Below are 20,897 nucleotides of genomic sequence, written 5' to 3'. Positions count from 1 at the left end.
AGGCCTTTTGTTAGTTACTCAGATTAAAGTGATAAGCAGAAACACAGTCCTTATGGAACTCATGGCCTAGTGTTGGGAGGGGGGGACAGGCATTGATTAAATTATCACACAAATACATATTTGCAGACAATGAGAAAATTACGGAGCACTATGTGAATAGTCTTAACAGAGGTGGTAGGACCAGGCCAGAGGGAGGTAGAGGGGTCAGGAAAGGCTTTCCTGAAGAACACTTATGCTCTCTAGAGTAAGAAGCAGGATTGTTAACTATTTGTGATCAGGAGAAGTGGTTCGGTATGGTAGACATAAACAGTTTGCACTTCACATTGTTAAAGAGTTATGGGAAAAGTGAATTGCAGTCAAAAAAGTATAAATATAATGATTGGCAAACATCAGGAAGAACCCAACTCAGCTAAGTTCAGATAGCCATCGATTTGTAATGAACTCGATCATCAGGGGCTGTGTTTCTTAAAACTAGCAGGTCATCTATATCTTGTGGCATAGGGATCCTCATATAGTTTATGGACAGAGAAAGTCTGAGGATGATTAGTATTAAGTTGACTATATTTTTAAAAAGTTTGGGCCGGGTTTTATTGCTTGCAAGTAAGAAATTCTGTGGTTTAATGGTATGCTGTCTGTTAGGCTTTTGATGATGAAATTGCCTTACCTTGACTTTTTGACCCACGTATTGTTGAAGCAAATCCTAGAAAATTCAACCTCGATGCAACTGAGTTGCGGATAAGAAAAGCCTTCATTACAAGTACTCGACAAGTTGTCAGGGTAAGGAAGATGGTCTCATTTTACATGTGTAAGAAATAGCCAAATTAATTAGAACTTTTTCTTTTAATTGTAAACTAACAGGTCAGGTCTGAAACCACTTTTTGTTATGAATTAAATGCTGATTTCCCACATAATTTCTCTGATTGATGAAACAGACATCTTTTTAAATATTATCCAGCTTACTTCTAGAACTAAGATGAAACAGTAAACTGCTAGCTTTGGGAGACTTTTTTTTTTTTTTTCCTTTTGGGAGGCTTATTTTAATGGTACTTATCCATACCTCTGGTTTCACCAGATTAGTTACCTTTTTTCTCCTTTGTTTCTTAGTATATTCTATTTCTGGAAAAAAGGAAGTATTACTATCACAGAAACCATTTGGTTTCTTGATTGATTGGTAAGCACTTCACATTGTTAAAGAGTGACTCTTACTTGGTTTGGATGGCGGACTCTTCCACCATCTGAATTGCTCCTGGAACTCTTGCAACCCAAGTTACTGACATTTCCTTATACAACTGCTTGACAGCCTTTCGGGATTTATCCAGAAGAGAAAGCAAATATCTGTCTGTAAAAAATCAACCAAATGAACAAATTTTAGTCTCAAATTATTATTATTATTATTATTTTCACATGGGCAGGCTCAAATTTTTAGATACTTTTTGTTTAGAACTAAGAGAAAATACCATTTAAGTAAAATTTTGTGTCATTAAGATATGTTTTGTATTTTGAAACTATATGGCTAAGCCATTTGATTAGCATAACTAAATGTAAGAGAACCAGCTGTCTTTAACATATGTACTAGAGAGCAGCTTCCCTGAATAAAAAGACTTGGGATCATACCAGTGCTAACATATGGCTTTCTAAGAGTCATCTTGGGCAGAAACCTTGGAATGTGTTTGCCAAAGACTTTATATTGTGTGATTTCCTTTTGAAATTATTTCAAATGGTAGTCATTATCATTTAACTTTAAATATTCTTGTTCCTTGTTTTATTCAGTAGATGCCTTTCTGTACAGCTATGACTAAATTGTTTATAAATAACCCTTCATTTTAATGGGCAGTGACCTTTTTATAGTTTATCCGTTAGGGATAACTCCATCCATAAAGAGAACGTTTGGATTAGACACCCCTAATTTCTAGCCAGATTAAAATGCTGTTCTGATAAAGAAACCCTGTTGTTAGATGACTATATATATATGTATTTTTGTTGTTATGGTAAGCAACTCTCCAGTAATTTATTTTGAAAATTTGGCGAGGTTTTTTTGTTGTTATTTGTAATAGTCTGAAGGACACTGCTGTAGATGTTAGTATTTAAATGTTACCTTGCAATGAAACGTATTCTTGACCTTAATTATTTTATTTGTTCTTTCTGCAAGGTACTCAGTTACATATTTTAAGATTTACAGTTGACATTCAGAAGTCAATATATTAAAATTAGGTTTGTTGGTATATTTGGAAATAGAATCCAAGGTTCATTTTCTAGTCTGAAAAGCTTTTTAAAATACATTATTTGAAAAGAAGTAGTGTTCTGATTTTAAATCAAATTAGTACTTCAAAATATTGCAGTCCTTCTAGAGTTGAGATCTAAACCACAGTTAACAGTACGATCCATCTGAATATTTTGTTCTTTAATATAGGGTTTTTTAAAGCCTATTTTACTTGTTCCTGTTTTAAATTGACTTCTTTTTGGAACTCGTTGCCATTGGTTGGTTAAAAATGCGTAACTGAGTTTTTGTTGATCTGATTTTTTAAAATTCTGATTGACAATACTGGAGAAAAAAAAGAAGTAGGAGTGACATGCTAACTTGATGTAATATCCCTGTATTCAGATCATCAGTATTTGTATACAGGGAATTCTGGGTTCTGGGTTGAGAAAATTGATAGATAGGGATCAGAGAGTTAACAGATCTGGGAAAGGAGACAAGGCCAAGCTCAGATTAGAAAGTGAATGTCACAAATTTGGTAAGCTCCTCTGTTGCTGTTATCAGTAGGTTTTGTTTAATGTTGTTCCAAAGGGAATACATTTTGCTACACTTTCTTTTTAAAATAATGTGTGTCAATTGTGCTTTCTGCCTCTTAGGCAGAGAATTCAGTCATACGCCACAAAAATTTGGGGGGACTCTACCTAAAGAAATAAATCTCCTGTGTTTCTTCTCAGTTATTGTCCTTTGGTTTATGCCTCTCATAAGAATCCCTTTTTGAAAGAATATGTTTTTCCAAGCGTCTTTTAAATTTGTAGTTTTTACCGAGGTTTTGCTGGTAGTTTTACTGAAAAAAAGCAAACTTTTCTTCCTTTAGTGTAAATAGCATTGCTATTCTTGAGGTAGTTTTTTTACATTTGTGGAGTCATGTATCCATCAGAGATTGCGTTTGTGAGACTTCGGTGGTGTTGAAATAGATTCCAGAACTGCTTTTGGTTTACTTTAATAATAAAAGTTTTTGTAGTATATGGCAAAAGAATAACGAATGAGGGTCAGGAGATTGAGTTGTAAGCCTGGCGGTGACCTTAATTAATGTTCATTTTGACAAGTCATTCCACTTCTCTGAATCTCAATTTTCCTTATCTGTGAAATAATCCTCACCATTCTCTGACTTTATGATTTTTTTAATTTTTTGATTGTATAGTATAACATACACACAAAGCAAAGATATAAAAAAGTAATAGTTTTCAAAACATTCTTCTATAAGTAGTTACAGAACAGATCCCAGACTTTGTCATGGGCTACCATATGATTCTCTCAGATTTTTCCTTCTAGTGGCTCCAGAATATAGGAGGCTAGAGGGCTTAAATATTTTTTTCATCATCACAATCGACTTTTTTTCCTTCTTTTTTTTTGTGAAAAATAACATATATACAAAAAAGCTATAAATTTCAAAGCACAGCACCGCAATTAGTTGAGGACATATTTCAGAGTTTGACATGGGTTATCATTCCACAATTTTAAGTTTTTAATTCTAGCTGCTCTAAAATACTGGAGATTAAAACAGATATCAATTTAATGATTCAGCATTCATATTCATTTGTTAAATCCTATTTTCTCTGTATAACTCCACCATCACCTTTGATCTTTCCATTTCTCTCTTTAGGGGTGTCTGGGCTATGGCAATTCTAAATTTTTGATATTGGAAGGGTCTGTCGCTAATACGGGTTAGGGAAATGGAACTATGTAATGTTCTGGAGAGGCTGGGCGTAGGTTTCAGGACTTATCTGGATGAGGGCCCCATCTGGATGTTGTAGATTTCTGGAAAGTTACTCTAGTGCATGGTACCCTTGTGGAACCTTATATATTGCCCTAGGTGTTCTTTAGGATTGGCTGGAATGGTCCTGGTTGGGGGTTGGCAGGTTATGATAAAAGGTCTAACTGAAGCTTGCATGAGAGAAACCTCCAGAGTAGTCTGAACTCTATTTGAACTCTCTCTGCGAAGGATACTTTATTAATTACACTTCTTTCCCCCCTTTTGGTCGGGATGAAATTGTTGATCTTACAGTGCCAGGTCTGAATTTATCCCTGGGAGTCATCTCCCACGTGGCCAGGGAGACTTTCACCCCTGGATGTCATGTCCCACTAGGGAGAGGGCAGTGATTTCACTTGCAGAGTTGGGCTTAGAGAGACTGAGGCCACATCTGAGCAACGAAAGAGGTCCTCCAGAAGTAACTCTTAGGCATGCCTAGTGGTGGTCTCTGACTTTATTTTAACTTACAAATGTGATCAGAACTGTACCCCAAAACTATACCTGCTCCACCCCCAAAATTGTTTATAATCAAGCATAACTCTAGGTAGAAATGGCTTTGTTAATAAGGCAGCCAGGGTGGGCACAGATGACAATGGAATGTGAGACCTCTGAGTGGGTAACACTGGTATTTATGGTGTCTCATTCATTCAGCTTAGAAGACATTGTGAGATGGAAACAGGAGCAAAATAACCAGGATATTTGTTGTTCTTTTGGCAGATGAACCGTATTTTACAGAGAATAACTGCTCTTCGATTGCTAGTTCTAAACTTCATGTGTTAAAAAGATGATTGATTATGTTTTGACATGACAGGTTGTTACAAATTGTTTTAAACTGTTTAGAAACATAGCTTGAAATTTCAAAGTTTAATATAAAGGTGTTCTGTTATGTGTTATCTGGAGACTTTTAAATGCCATCATAGGAATGAAAGTCGTAGCTCTTTATCCCCAATCAGGGCCACATATGTCATGTGTACCACTCAGCTGCTGAACAACTCACTGACCATCAGAAGACACACGTGCAGACATATACACATGCATAAGTGTGCACACACATATCCCAGGTGTTTTTATTAAACAGAAAACTTTAAAGACGGAAACTTGTAATCATATATTTCACTGAGGTAATGCATGCTCACGAAAAAAAATTAGAAAAATTTTGCGAGTGGAAAAGTTGGGAAAAACACTAAATTCAAAATAATATGCAAACACAGAATGTTCTCTTATTTATTTCTTTCCCATTACATGGGGTTTGTATTTTTACATAGCTGTAATTATACTGTATGTAATCATAAGCATTTTTCTTGTTATTTTTATATTAAAAATAATACATGCTTGCTAATTCAAACTGAAAATAATTTTGATGTGTAAAGGTGAAAATGTCCCACCATTTTGTAATTTACTCCTGAAAATAATTGTTGTCAACAGTTTGGCTGTATATTTTCCAGCCTTTTTTCTGGGCCAGTTCTTAAAAAGAAATGGTATGATATTCTGTGATGTTTTTCTATCAATACGTTTTATTTAACCTAGTATATCCAAAAGATTATCATTTCAACATGTAAACAAAATTTAAAATACTGAGATATTTTTATAATTTATTATTACTTTTTTGTGTTAAGACTTCTAAATCTGGTGTTTTATTTTATACTAAAGCACGTCTTGATTCAGACATGATATTATCCTTAAAAATACTTGACCTGTATTTAGATTTTATTTTGAAGTTTACAGTTGTAAAAGTAGATTTGCATGTCCAAGTTGTTCCAAACACACTTAAAAAGCTTCCTAATAATGAAATTTGAATTTTCAGTTAATCGAAATTAAGTAAAATTGAAAATTCGGTTCCTCGGTTGCATTGGCCCCATGTGAAGTGCTCATTAACTATATTTGGTTAGTGGCTACTGTATTGACTATAATAGATCCAGGTGATCTTTTTTTAATGATCACATACTTTATATGATGATAATAGTTAGCATGTATTGAATATTTACTATGTGTTAGGTGCTGTTAAACACTTTTCATGTATTAACTCTATTAATCCCCACATTGGCCCTCCAAAGTATTACTGAAGCAAATATACAGAAGAAATAGAGAGATTGAATAATTTGCCAAACTTTGCACAGCTAGTTAAAAAGCATAACTAAGTCTCAACCTAGGCCTTTGACATGAAAGACCATGCTCTCAGCCTCTTCTCTAGCCTAGCTCTTTTATGATTTGTTTATTCATTGCCTATTACAGATATTTAAGTTGTTGCTAATTTTTGACAATTGCAAACCGTACTTCAGTGACCATCTTTGTGAGCAGCATAATCTGGATATTTATTCAAGTAGTTAAGAGTTTAACAGGAACATACATTTTAAATATTGGTTAATACTAATATCAGTGTCCAACAAGAAGATTTTCTCAATTATATTCCTAATTGCAAGAGTATCAGATTCTGTATTTCTTAAAACCTTCACCAACATCCGAGTTTTATCAATCTTTTTCATGTTTTCCAATCTAGTTGAGAAAAATGTCTCTTAGCTTGCAGTCTCTGATTATTGGTGGATTAGTGCATCTTTTATCTGTTTGATCACCTGCGTTCTTCTGTAAATTGCCTGTTCATCAAATTCTTCATAAGCTTAATGTTTAGTATGAAAACTACGTTGTATGGATTTACTATAATTTACTATTCCCTCATCTGGACAAGTTGTGTATTTCTACTTTTCTTTCATTTTATAAATAACACTGCAGTGTAAATCTTTGCATATCCATTTTTTTAACATTTTAAATTGTAAAACATAATGTAAATACAAAAAAGCAATAAATTTCCAAGTACATTTTAACAGGTAGTTATAAAACAGATTTTAAAATTTTGTATGGGTTATAGTTCCATGATTTTTTCATTTTTTTCTTCTAGCTGCTCTAAGACACTGGAGACCAACAGAAATATCAGTATAATGATTCAGCAGTCATACTCATTTGTTAAATTCTCTCTTCTCTGTTGTACTCTTCTGTCTCTTTAAACAACATATATACATAAGAGCAACAAATTTGAAAGTACATTGCAACGATCAGTTGTAAAACAGACTTCAGAGTTTGGTATGGGTTACATTTCCACAATTTTAGGTTTTTATTTCTAGCTGCTCTAAGGTACTGGAGGCTAAAAGAAATATCATAATGATTCAGCACTCATACTCATTTGTTCAACCCGACCTTCTCTATATAACTCCACCAACACCTTTGATCTTTCTCCCACTCTTTAGGGGTATTTGGGCTATGCCCATTGTAACTTTTTCATGTTGGAAGGGGCTGTTGATAATATGGAATGGGGGGATGGAACTAGTTGATGTTCTAGAAGGGCCCCTCTGCATTCCAGGACTATCTGGTCCAAGGACCCACCTGGAGATTGTAGGTTTTAGAAAGTTAGCCTAGTGCTAACTACAAAGGTTCTACCTTTGTAGAACCTTATAAAATGCCCTAGATATTCTTTAAGATTAGCAGGAATGGTTTTGTTTGGAATTTGGCAAGTCATGATAGGTAGCAATGCATAAGAGTGACCTCCACTGTAGCCTCTTGACTCTATTTGAACTCTCTCAGCTATTGACACCTTATTTGTTACACTTCTTTTCCTTTTTGTCAGGATGGCATCATTGATACCACAGGGCCAGGCTCATCCCTGGGGGTCCTCTCCCACATTGCCATGGAGACTTTCATCCCAGATGCCATGTCCCACATAGCAAGCGGGTCGGGCAGTGGTTTCACTTGCAGAGTTGGGCTTATAGAGAGAAAGGCCACCTCTGAGCAACAAAAGAAGTCCTCTGGACATGACTCTTAGACATACCTATAGGTAGGCTAAGCCTCTTCACTACATACATAAGCTTCACAAGAGCAAGCCTCAAGATCAAGGGCTTGGCCTACTGATTTGGGTGTCCCTAATGTTTGGTGCAGCATCCAGGGTTTCCCCTGTGGTAAAATTCAATATTTCCATAACTTCTTTCCCATCCCGCAAGGGACTTTGCCAATGCTTTTTGATTATCTGCTTAATATACTCTGGGGTGTATCTAGGCATTACATTGCATATCCATTTTGATACATATTTTATATTGTTTCCTTAAAATAAATTCCTATTAGTGGGATTACTGAGTCAGCACAGTGGGTATTTGAGGCTCTTGGTACAGAATGCCAAATTTATTTTTGAAAGGGTTGGTCCAGTTTGTCTTTGATGCATTGTTCAGATCAGAAATTTTAAAAATGTTTTATTAAAGTATAATATTGTATATAGAAAAGGCCATTTATCCTAAGGGTACAGTTCGACAAATTTATAAACTGAATACATCATATTAGCAGCACCCAGAAACCTGCTTGGCTCCCATACACTACTTCCCACACGCTATTTTGACTTGTTAACAGCACAAGCACATTTTACATATGATATTCAAAGCCTAGAATTGTTTTTCTGAACATGTGTATTGGGGTTTTCAGTACACAAGTAAAGTTTTATTAAAAAAAAAAAGACTTTTGAAATGCATTGAGTACATTTTTAAAAGCATATATTATCCCACCAGTGAACATTTTGGATATTTGTTCTACATAGATATTATTAGTATATAGTAGATAAATGGAATTGTACTATTCACATTGTTTGTATATCAGAATGCCATCTTAAACTATAATTCAGTTGGTCAATTTAAAAGGATTCTTTCAGTCTGGGAATATTAGCATAACGATCTCACTTTGAGATTACTGGATCATGTTCCTGTAGACCAGAGATTCTCAAATTTCGGTGCTCATAAAAATCACCTGGAGGACTTGCCATAATGCAGAGTATTGGGCCCCACCATAAAGACTTGGTAGGTCTGGGTGGGATCTAGGAACCTGCTTTACTTAACTATAACTTAAGTGACTGATTCTGGTAGATCTCATACATTTAAGAAACATGGCTTATATATATTACTGTTTCCGAATGGTCCTTGAGTGAATCCTTTGTTTTAAATAAATATCTGTATTTTTATTTTCATGGTGAATGTTTTTATACTAGAAGTATGTTTTTCTCAGTTTCTAGTGGTAGGTCTTTTATTTTTATTTCTTGAGTTTTCTGAGTAGTTTAGATAACTAGAGAATCCTAGAATTTTAGGATTCCACTGGACCCTCGGTGAAACATCCCCCAGATGGCCTACCTTCCCAGTGCCCTTTCATTGAATGGACCCAACAACAGACTGCTTTGTCCTTTCTTACCTGGGGCAGCACTTTTACCTGCTGACAGGTTGAGGTAGAGTGATCTCCTACTTTGGTTGCTTGCCAGCATTTTTTCCATAGAATAGCCAAAGAGGTCTTTTTCAACTTGAACTAGAACACTCCATGGCCCTACTTAAAACTAATTAAGGGCTTCCCATTGCCTTGGGACAGGGATTGGCATGCCATGCCCCATGTGTTGTTTCTGTACTGACTGAGAGTTAAGAATAGTTTTTACATTTTTTTAAAGGATTTTTTTAAAAAAAACAGAGAGGTCTATGTGGCAGAGATGAAATATTTGTTCTCCAGTCCTCTCCAGAAGTTGTTTCCCCATCCCAGCTTTATAATAAAATCCAAGCAGCTTGTGAGCCATTGATTGTCCATACACCATGTATGGTCTGTATGTATGTGAAGATTTGTCAATAAAAATATTTAAAAAGGAAAAATTCAAGCAGCCCAAAAGTCCTGCATGTTTTGCTTCTGCCTGACAGTCCAACTGTATCTCCCCTTCTCCCATAACATTTCCAAAAAAGAAACACACACAATTTATGCTCTTTAACCACACTGACCTTCCTGCTAAATAGCACTGAACCTTTTCCTGCCACTAGGCTTTTGTACTCACTTTTCCCTTTGTCTGGAATTCTTTGCCTCACTTCTTTCTGTGGTTGGCTCATTCTCATCCTTGAGGTCTGAATTCAAGTTGCATCCCCCTCCTTCTAGAAGTAATCTACTTCTAGCATCCATCACCTACTCTATTTCAACTGTTTACTTTCTTCCTTTGTAACACTCATTATCTATAATTATCTCATTTATGTGTTTGCTTGATTTTTGTTTGCCTCTTGTCTACCATGATGTCTACTCCCTGAAGGCAGAGCCTTGTCTCTATATTCACTGCTGTGTGGCGTATAGCATCAGTCAGTATTTGTCGAATGAATGACTGAGTGCTTTGGTACTGATCAAGCACTGTGGTTATTATTTAGCCTACTTACCACAGTAGGAATCATGAAGGCTGTGGTGCTGTGATCCATTGCTCACTTGTTAGGGCCTTGGAAGAAGTTTTTTAAAGTCTAGTGCTTTAACATTTGCATCTATAAAATAGTCTACTTGCTAACAGAAAATTATTAAGTATTTTGACAGCCTTTTTGACAGACTTAAGAAAAAATGTTATTGCAATCATCATGAATTCAGTTAAAATAATTTTAAAGTATATTATTGGATTGTGGTTCAATAAGATAGCCAACAGACAGCACAATAGTTCATGTTTAATAAATTATTGTTCAAATTAAGTGATAGATCCATTCATTTCTCTTTTCATACAAAACTATTTTTGGCCACTGTGGAAACCACACTGGTGTTAGAAATAGTCTACTTCACGCAAATCCAACTCAGAAATAAATTAAATAATCTGTTGCACCACTGTAGAAAGCATTCTCTGGTGTTTAATGGTCAATACATCTTTTGCTAAAGTATATATATTTTTTAAAATGTGTTTACTTGAAGATGATAGCCCTTGAGTATAGGCTTTTGTATATGTGCCTCAGGGTTAACATTACCGGTATGTGACCTGGAGAAAGTATTTTAACCTTTCTGGACCTCAGTCTCCTCAGCTTTAAAATGGAGATAACACAAGACTCACAGGGTTATTGTGAAAATTAAGTGATAATGCATGATAATGCAAGGAACTAACATTTACTGGTACCTACCATAGGAGGTTTACCACTGTTTACCACTGTTTCCTATGGTAGGTACCGGTAAATGTTAGTTCCTGTCCTCTTTTCTCCTATTTAAATTTAATATCCAAGTTACCTCTTTTAGAGTTTTTCTCTTTATTTTTCCTTTATTTTGAGACTAAATATAAAAGTGAAGGAATGCTGTTTGTTTTTAAGAAAGTGATTTTGGATTGGGTGTATTTTGCTTATACACAGAACATTAACAATGATTTTGTTTAACCTAAGAATGCTTTTGTTTTGTTTTCTGTTTTATACCCCATTAGGACATGAAGGATCAGATGTCAACTTCATCTGTGCAGGCATTAGCTGAAAGAAAAAATAGACAGGTGAGAAAACACCAGGATATACAGTATCAATCAAAGGAAATACATGGTTAGCTATTTGGAATTTTAAAGTGCTGGCTTTCCATGTATTGTGTTATTTGCAGACCTTGGAGCAATATTGGGAGGTTTTGTGATGGTGATCAACCCCAGTAGACTGTCAGCTTTCCCCTCTCCTTTCCTCCCTTACACCCCTGGTTCTGTCCTCTGGACTCTTCTAGGCTCCCACAGCTTATCTTGATACAATATTTATCACACAGTACTTTTATTCATATATTAACTCTGTAACTTTTGAGCATAGTCCATGGGCCAGACTCTGCTAAGTGCTGTAATTGCCTATTTACATCTCTTTCTGCTGTACCCAGTATCCTTGAAGGTGAAGAGAGGATTACGTCATGGTGTTTTTAAAAATCTTTAATATTATTAACTGTCCAGCCACGCCTGCATTGCCTAATACAGAATTCACTAGACATTCAATGGTTGAAATTTGATGTAAAGACTTGTGAGGGACTTTAAGCATGTGTTAAATCTTTCTTCACTTCAGTATCTTTTTAAAATTAGACATTTGAATGTATGATAGAAACTCCTTTTCCAGCTATTAAAATATAGTCCTTTTAAAAAATATACAATAGTCCCCTGGAATTTAGATTTGATTTAAATTCTTTTAGTGGGGTAGAACGTTTTTGCCTGCTGCTAAACTGTCAGATGATTTTGTGACAGAAATTTTTTTTTTATAAATTCTATGGCTGTCCATTTTGCTTAAGAGTAAGAACTATCACAAAGACTTCATGATAAATGATATTTTCTGCAGTGACTTCTCTTAACCTCATTTTATGCAGATTCCAGAAGGTTTCCAAGGTACATTAGGCAGCTTCTTAACTGCACCATTTTTATTATCCAGGAATCAGTAGTTTATAACATAAATCCTTATTTTATACCTGGGTGTTTGTTGGCACACTTAATTTTTTTTTGCATGGGCAGGCACCGGAAATTGAACCTGGGTCTCCATCATGGCAGGCAAGAATTCTGCCAGTGAGCCACCATTGTACTGCCCTTGACCCACTTAATTTTGAAAACGAGTTTTATAAAAACTTGATGAACGGGGAGGGTCCTACAAAAATCATCTAATTTAATTTTGCTGTTTCCCTTTCCTGCATTTCATTAGTCATTGTTTTTTCTTCCTATCCAACTAACTCCCTTGCTCTTTTTTAAACAGTACAGCTAGGAAAAACATTAGCTAGCCCATTGCCTTGGGCTCTGACTCTTAAAAGAAGCTAGTGAATGACCATAAGCTGGCTGGTTTTGAAGTTCCCTTTTTGTTTCCACTTTAGCTTAGAGGAAATTGAGTGGCAGTGCCTGAAGTAGTTGTGACAGTGAGGTAGGTAACACATAGCCTCAATTACTCAATTACAAAGAATTTGAATTTTTTATTCTCTAGTTTAGTATAGTTGAACTAACATAGACAAAACGGGTATTTATGCATTGCCTTTCCAAGTATGGCTTGGAATTTTGTTTTCAACCACGAGTGAAAGGTTGTAAGTTACAAATTTTCATAGACGAGTGGGGCCAGGGTTCTCCGAACACTCAGGCAGACAGAGTCTGCCTCACTGACTTTCCCCTGCTTGATGCCAGGCACCAGACGCTGTTCTACTCTCTGCTCAGTGAGGACCTCCCCATAAGACAGCCTCCTGTGGGCCAGACTGATGAGACCTAAATGTATTCACAGTGAAGCATGGATGACTCTAAACAGCCTAACATGTCCCACCTAAGTGAAGACCATGGATCAGCTTGAAAAAAATAGCCCTGATTATGGCCCCAGGAGCCCCAAGGCTCTGGTAGAGTGCCAGTTCTCTGCCCGCAGGCTAATGATGCATTATAACCTTCCTCTCACTCTGAAATACATTGTCACTGGGCCCCATACCCTTAGAGCCTGTGAATCAGAATGAGCAGGATCTTTCAAATCTTGACAACCCTAAAACCAGGTATGGGCAGAGCCACCCACCAAAAGCCCTGGATGTGCTTTACACCATAAATAATCACTATCCACCCTTTTTACTGAGCTGAAGCCCTAGCCTGCTGAAAGCTCTCAGAGGTTCTAGCCCCTCTTCTAATAACCACTCAGAACTTAGTGCTTTGCATCCTAGGTTTCTCCAGTCCTATCGTCTGAACTCTGAATCACCCCGAAAGTCAGGTGAGGAGATCGGTCAGTAGTGATATTGAGGAATATGACGACATGGATGTGGGGGCTGGGAAAGGGTTGTTGAGGGGGTGTCAGACAGAAAACCCAGTGATCTAGCAGGCTTTGAACAGTTCCAGAGATTAAAAAGTACTCAAAAAATAAACAGTACCAAAGATTTGGCAAGTCTGCAAGGACAAAGACTCCATTGTTAGTTGCTAGCATCTTCTGGTTCTTTGTGCAGGGCTGGTGTGAGCTATTATTTTGACTGGTTGAAAAGGCTTGTGGAGATCCCAGTAAGAATCAACTGCTTAACCTGACCTCTTGGCATTCCTGACTGGACTCTTTGTATAAGGAAGACATTCACAAACTTACCCATTTCTGGCTACAAACCTCTTTGAATCCAAATTTGGGAAAATCAACCTTGGCAGCTGCTCTGGTAAAGAGCTCTGATGTAGGGCCAGCACTCACCTGGGTTATAAGGGTCAGGATACTTACTGTGGTCACGTTTTCCTAGTGAAGCAATCTTCACTTCCCACCTGGGAAGCCCATGGACTTTTAGTTAAACTTAAAGGCATTAGGTTTTATTCATGGGTTAAATTCAGTAGATGTTTACAGTTCTTGTGCTTGATCTGTGTTTAAGGCTATCATCTACCTTGACATTCTAAAGACATCCCACCACCCATGCACACAATAAAACTTCCTTTTAAATCCTTTTTATTTAGGATCTCTGAATCAAATCAGTTTGACTGAAACCTATGGGTCTCTGGTGAACTTCTAAGGATGCCAGCTCTTAAGAATTCATCTAAAAGAGACCTAGTGCTTTTAAATTGTAAAGCAGTATACAAAACTGAGTGTTTGTTTACTTGAACTGGACATTTATTTGCATCTGTAGGGAGAGCTTGGAGACAGAGTGGTGGCCCTTCCTGGCATTCCTTAAATTGCACTGCACAGGCACCAATCGATGCTACTACATAAAGTCTGGCCCAGGGGAAAAATAGATTATGAGAAATACCAGGACTCTACATCTCTCTGTGATTCATCAGTTGTTCAGAGATAGTAACTGTTTGTTTCTCCTGACTCCGGTTGCCCCCGTTCACACAGGCATTGCTAGGAGAAAGTGGTGGCCAGAGCTGGAGCACCAGAACGACGGATAAATATGGGCATCTCGACCGAGAGCTGCAGTTAGCCAATTCTCATTTCATTGAGGAGCAGCAGGCACAGCAGCAGGTACCTACAGAACCCACTGAGGCAGGGTACCTCCCTTGGTTCCTCTGTCAGCTGTGGGTTATGGTTGCTTAATGATCAGGTTTGACCAGAGTTCTTCCTACGGTTGACTCTGTCTAAATATGTAATGTTTGTGTGTATAAAGGGTTTTTAAAAGCCTCCTTTAGAGCACAACTGTTTTAAGAGAAACACGTTTGATTAGGTCTCTTATAAAAAGCAGACTAGACATCCAGAAATGATAGACAAGGCCATTAATTTAAAAAGAACATCCCCCCAACCTCCACTTTTATACTAGTTTCTTGTTGATTTCAACAAATGTACTCTCAGAAAAATTGAGTTCTTAGTTTTTCATTGGAAATTATTCATTGGTAGCATTATATAAAAATGATTGCTTTTGCAGAGATCAAGGGGTAGAAGGAAAATGCAGTTGATTAGGTATATGTTATTGATGTTGATGTGTATTGTTATTAATACAATTTGATTTTATTTCCTACCCATTTAAACTATTGATCTTAAAATACCGTTTTTATGTGTACATGTAGATTATGTGTTCTTTTGTTCTTTTTCCATTAACATTTCTGCTTAACCTGTTGTCTACTTAAATTTCTATTAGCTAATCAAACTGAAAAAAAAAAAGAGGTAAGGAGGATTCATGAAAAATATTTATGTCAGTCAATAGTTGTCCTTGAGGTAACTTAATTAACACAGGACCTCCTCTGGTTTGTCCTTGAGGAGGAGGTAAGGACTCTGTGTGCATGATTTTCTTACATCCACATATTTGCCAGACTCTCGTCTATTTAAGCTGTGGTAGTAGATTGAGAACCTACTGCTGGCCATGGGCTTCCTCTTCCCAAACACCCCATGTCTCAGTGGTCATCTGCACATATGCTCTTGGCCATTGTCTGTTCCCTAATTAGACTTCAGCCAACCGGAGTAAATCTTTCTTGGTGGTTTCAAGCCCCACTGACTGTTCACAGGTTGGATCAGCAGGAGATATCGGTAGCTCGACAATCCAGCCTTTTGAGCAGTTGTGTTCTTGGAGGGACGGTCTGGTCCTTTGATTTCTGGGCTTTGCTTCTGAATGCGAATTGTCCCAAGTTGGCAAAGAAGCTAGCAGCTGCTAGAGTGCTGGGCTTGGAACCAGGTAAGATGGATTTTAATTGCTTATTTCCCATTTCTCTGGCACCAGTTGATTGTGGAACAGCAGGATGAGCAGTTGGAGCTGGTCTCTGGCAGCATCGGGGTGCTGAAGAACATGTCCCAGCGCATCGGAGGGGAGCTGGAGGAACAGGCAGTGTGAGTACTGAGACGCTCCTTTTACTGGTGTGAAATTGAGGGGAAAAGCCATTCTGTGAGACCTGCAAAAAGCCTGGCAATTACATGGTAGTACAACCAAAGCACTTGTATTTATAGTTTCAACTTTATTCTGTTTTACAGACTATCCTCTCCAAAAAAAGTTGTTTTAAACACAATCTTTTTTCGCAGGTCTGAAGTATGACACCAAAAAACAACATTTCATAAATGCTGCCCACAATACCTTTACCGTTTTACAACTTATCTTCTTTACCCCAACCCACCCCAATAATAAGACAGTTCACCAGGAAATTTCAGAAGCTTTCCTGGCTTAATCTTGTGTTCTACACTAAAATACTTACAGGGCATCTGTTCTACACAGACCCTCTGGAAGGCCCTGGGAATAGAAAAACAAACAGAATAGACACTGTCTCTGCCGTTCAAAGTTACCATTTACTACGTAAAACAGGCTACATACATGAATACCAGTCATTGACTAAGTGATAACAGTAAGGGGGAGGACCACTGTGATAGGGGAAGTACTTGGTGCCTAGAGAGCCCTGATTTAGCCCAAGCTGGCAGACCTAACTTAGTCTAAGGTCCCTAAGAAAGACAGGTTTAACCATCCTGAAGGAAGAGTGGAAGATAGGTGAGGTGAGTGTCAGTGCCGGGGATAGAGTGCTAGGAGGAGTGGTGGCAGGAGGGTGTACCAGGAGGAAGAAAGAGCACATGATGTGCAGAAGTGCATGGAACATGCACTAGGGTAACTTTCCAGAAACCTACAACCTCCAGATGGGTCCCTGCGCCAGATAAGTCCTGAAACCTAGAGGGGCCAGCCTCTGCAAGACATTAGCTAGTTCCATCTCCCTACCCCTTATTATTGACAGCCTTTCCAACATGAAAAAGTTAGAATGGCCATAGCCCAAACACCCCTAGAGAGTGATGGTGGTGTTATGCAGAGAAGGTAAGGTTTAACAAATGAGTATGATTGCTCAATCACTATATTGATATTTCTTTTAGTCTCCAGTATCTTAGAACAGGTAAAAATAGAAACCTAAAATTGTGGAATTGTGATCATCTAGCCTCCAGTGTTCTGGAGCAGCTAGAAGGAAAAATCTGAGCTTGTGGTATGGTATTCTATGACATGCTCTAGGATCTGTCCTATAGCTATTTGTTGAAGAATGCTCTGAAAACTATAGCTTTTTTCTTTCTTTGCTTTGTATATATGTTATATTATTCAATTAAATAAAAGTTAAAAAAAAGTGCATGGAACAGTAAAGTTGAGTGTCTAGAGTGTGGGGATTGCAAGCAAAAGTTGTGGAAGTCAAGATAGGGAGGCAGAGGGCAGACCAGGGAGGGTCTTGTGAGCCATGTTAAGGGGGTTGAACTTAAAGTGTGATGGGAAACCAGTGAAGGTTATGTTAGGAGTAATGACATGAGGTATATGTTTTTTGTTTTGCTTCCTGGCATGGGCAGGCTCTGAGAATTGAACCTGGGTCTCCAGCCTGGCAGATGAGAATTCTGCCACTGAGTCACTGTTATGCCACCCGAGGTATATGTTTTGGAAAGGCCTCTATCTATATCTATCTGTGATTTAGATGATTTACCAGAGAGCAGCAAAACTGGAGGCAGGGAGACCAGATAGGAAGTTATAGTAGGAGTCTAGGCACATGTACTTAATTTCTGTCTCAAATAGACTCATAACCTTACGTCCCAGTTTTGGGATGGGAAAGGACTGACTGCCTGAGCTCCTCTGTTGGTGAGGCAGTCCACTGAGGGATTGATAGAAATTCTCTTCCTCTCTAAAACCCACTAGAATGATAGTAAAGGGATTTTTTTTTTTGAGACAGGTACATAAAACCTATGGGGAGATAGCACATGGAATAAGAAACAATACCATAACATTTTAGAACCTAGAAAGCAGATAGATGAATGGATACTGACTCAACAGACTACAGAAAGCTGCATCCTCAGCCAGCAGTGTGGAAAGCCAAGAAGCAATGTGCCTTACACCGCACACCGCCCCCCCAACTGTGGATAGCATGTATTCAATCACAGTAATAGAAACACTGAATATTGACCTAATCAAATTATGACACAGTTATGTTGGGAAGAAGGGGGAAGGAAAGTGGGAGTGCAGAGATGAGGAATAAAGTGAAAAGAGCAAAATTCTGGTCTTACATTGTGGTAGGTCTGTATGCAAAGTCCGAAGGTGAAAGAAGATACAGATACTATAAAAAATGGAGAAATACAGTGTGAGGAGTTGAAAGTGGTTGCCCTGGGGAGCAGGAAAACAGCTTTTGTTTTTCATAAAAAGCCTTGTAGCAGTTTTTTTTAATCTCTTTAAACTGTGTATATGTAACTTTGATAAAAATAAAAAATTATATGAAAAGGAAAAAACATAGGTCTTGGACTTAGACCTGTGCTGTCCAGTGTAATAGCCACTAGTCACATGTTGAATACAGGAAATGTGGCTAGTGAGAATTATGATGTGCTTTAAGTGCAAAATGCACACCAGATTTTGCAGACTCAATATGAAAGAAATCATGTAAAATAGCTTACTGTTAATTTTTATAATATGATATGTTGAAATTACAATGTAATATGTTGGGCTAAATAAAATAGATTATTAAAATTAATTTCACCTGTTTATTTTTGTTGTTTTTTTAAATGTGCTACCAGAAAATATAAAATGGCATATGTGACAAGCTTTATATTTCTTTTGCACGGCGCTGAGTTACATCGATCTGGGCTAGAAACTTGGTTAGTGGATTTCCTGGGCTGTAGGGCGAATAACTTGCCTGTTTTCTCTTCAGTAAGAAAAGACACAGCCAGCTCACAAAGCTCTTGCTTTTCAGTGTTTGGCCTGCCTGGATAGATCTTCCAGCTACAGGGCCACGAGCTACCAGGATCTAAGAAGAGCTAAAAATATTTTCATTTGAAAATTCAGAGAAGGGGCAAAGACCTGTTGATAAGTTGTCAGCACAGATTTTATTTAATACATTGACTCAATGAGAAATCAGGTGCTCTGAATCCTGCAGGGGTCTCTGGTGCCCTTTGTGGGCATGTGACCAGTTCCTGTAGTTGCTAGTTGCCATTGATGTTGTCAGGGTAATAAAGACTTCTTAATAAGACACCTCATATTAATTGGTATGCTCTGTTCTATTCTCAGAATAATCGTATGTCAATCAAAAGTTGAAAAAGTCTGCAGTGTTATTTTAATAATTTATGAAATAATCACTGCTTAGAGTTAAAGAGTATTTCATGTATTGTTTCTCTGCTGCACCTTGGACAGGAAATGGTATAAGCATACAGGAGCCACTTCTTAGTGAGAAGACACTGGTTTCTCTGAGTATGGATGAGGGAGGAGTATACTCATTAGGGATTTTAGTCCTGGAAGTCTTAATGGTTTTATAGAGAATTTTATTTTATTATTTTGATATTTGATTATTTATTATTATGATTTTATTAAAGTAACTTCTTAGTTCATATTTTTATAAAGTGCTTTTTGTATTGTCATGTTCTCACAGGAACCTTGTGAGGGAAGTTAGGATTGCTCTGTTGTACTGTTGAGGAAACAGTCCTGAAGTGTTAGAGGGCACCTTGTCTAAAGTAAGCAGGTGGCAAACTTTGGTTGTCTGACTTCAACCTTTTTTCTTCAACACTGCACTGCCACTGAATTTGTATACTCTAATTAGGTCCACACTTCCTTATCTACAATTCTGAAATTTAAAAGCTATAAAAACCCAAAGTTTAAGTTTGCAGCAAATATGTGTTACAGGGAACATCCCTGATGGGGGTGTTTGATAATGCAAAGTATATGTAACCTTCTTAACCCCCAAAATTGAAATAACCCATCTGGGCCCAGGGATTTTAGGTAAGGGATTAGAGGCCTGGATCCCAATATTGCTGGTTTTATGTTTGTTGAATCCAAGATCTAGATCCTGATATAATACCATGGCAGTGCATTACAGAGATTTTGTGCTTACCTGCTCTCTTATACGTCTGCTTCTTTCTCTCTAGTATGTTGGATGATTTCTCTCATGAGTTGGAGAGCACTCAGTCTCGGCTGGACAATGTGATGAAAAAACTTGCAAAAGTATCTCACATGACCAGTGGTATGTATTTGATGTTTAAAGCCTAAGAAACATGATTAATTCTAGGAACAGAACAGTTTGTAGGGGTTCTCTTGCATGTATGCCCATTCATGTCCCTTTCCTTTGGTCCATTTTTTTGTGATGCTTTAGGGTCAGGGAATGGAAGGAGGGTCTGCATAGGCCTTAGCTTCTTCCATAGCTTTAACTTGAGAAAAGGTCTTGTCAAAGAAGGGCTCTCATCTTCCCAAGATTGCTCCCCACTCCCCAGGAATAGTGACGGTTGCTGGTTGGTGCTGTCTTCCAGTAGACCAGGTTTCTTAAACACAAAATCCTTTTTTATTTTTATTTTTTACCTATTCTCTTGCCAAAATAGGACACTTAAAACTGTCACTATTAATTCAGTTGCTATTTCTCTTGTACTGACTTTCTTGAACTGAAAGAAAAGCCCTACTATTTCAAAATAAGATGGACTTGTAGATATAATGTAAAGCTTATCTGTAAATCCACAGTGAAATAGTCCAACAAATTTGCTCCATGATGGTGATGAAGATGTAATGCTTTTCAAATTATTTACTATAGAGGATGATGTGTTCCAGTGATTCTTTACTTTTTTAAGCTACTACAACCCATGTTCCCTATAACATGAAAAGAATATATTTTAACTGAAAACCTAACATCTTCTCTATTTCTTTATTTGGTAGAGGAAGAAATGGAGATACTCCTTGAGGTGATTTGAGTGTCCTTGAACCATAGCAGCCCTCCCTTCCCCCTCCCCATTCTTGCCACCTTATTGATTCTTATATGGGTTCTCCCTGTCAGGTACATGTTATAGCCTGTAA

General features: G+C 37.4%; 1 protein-coding gene across 2 annotated transcripts in view; it reads left to right on the top strand.

Annotated features, from left to right (window-relative positions):
• STX6 (syntaxin 6) overlaps positions 1 to 20,897 on the top strand; it is a 76,062-nt gene that overhangs the window by 37,022 nt on the left and 18,143 nt on the right. The window contains exons 3-8 of one of the 2 annotated variants that reach the window (XM_077157167.1): positions 683 to 777; positions 11,209 to 11,271; positions 14,546 to 14,671; positions 15,858 to 15,964; positions 18,644 to 18,724; positions 19,985 to 20,079. In XM_077157167.1, the coding sequence (XP_077013282.1) occupies positions 683 to 777; positions 11,209 to 11,271; positions 14,546 to 14,671; positions 15,858 to 15,964; positions 18,644 to 18,724; positions 19,985 to 20,079 (567 nt within the window). The remainder of the gene's footprint in view (positions 1 to 682; positions 778 to 11,208; positions 11,272 to 14,545; positions 14,672 to 15,857; positions 15,965 to 18,643; positions 18,725 to 19,984; positions 20,080 to 20,897) is intronic. The other variant, XM_077157168.1, reaches the window with a different exon arrangement.

The sequence above is a fragment of the Tamandua tetradactyla genome, chromosome 4, assembly GCF_023851605.1.
Source record: "Tamandua tetradactyla isolate mTamTet1 chromosome 4, mTamTet1.pri, whole genome shotgun sequence".
NCBI classification, from domain to species: domain Eukaryota; kingdom Metazoa; phylum Chordata; class Mammalia; order Pilosa; family Myrmecophagidae; genus Tamandua; species Tamandua tetradactyla.
The sequence above is the reverse complement of the archived record's forward strand: the minus strand, read 5'-3'. Positions and strand labels throughout refer to the sequence as shown.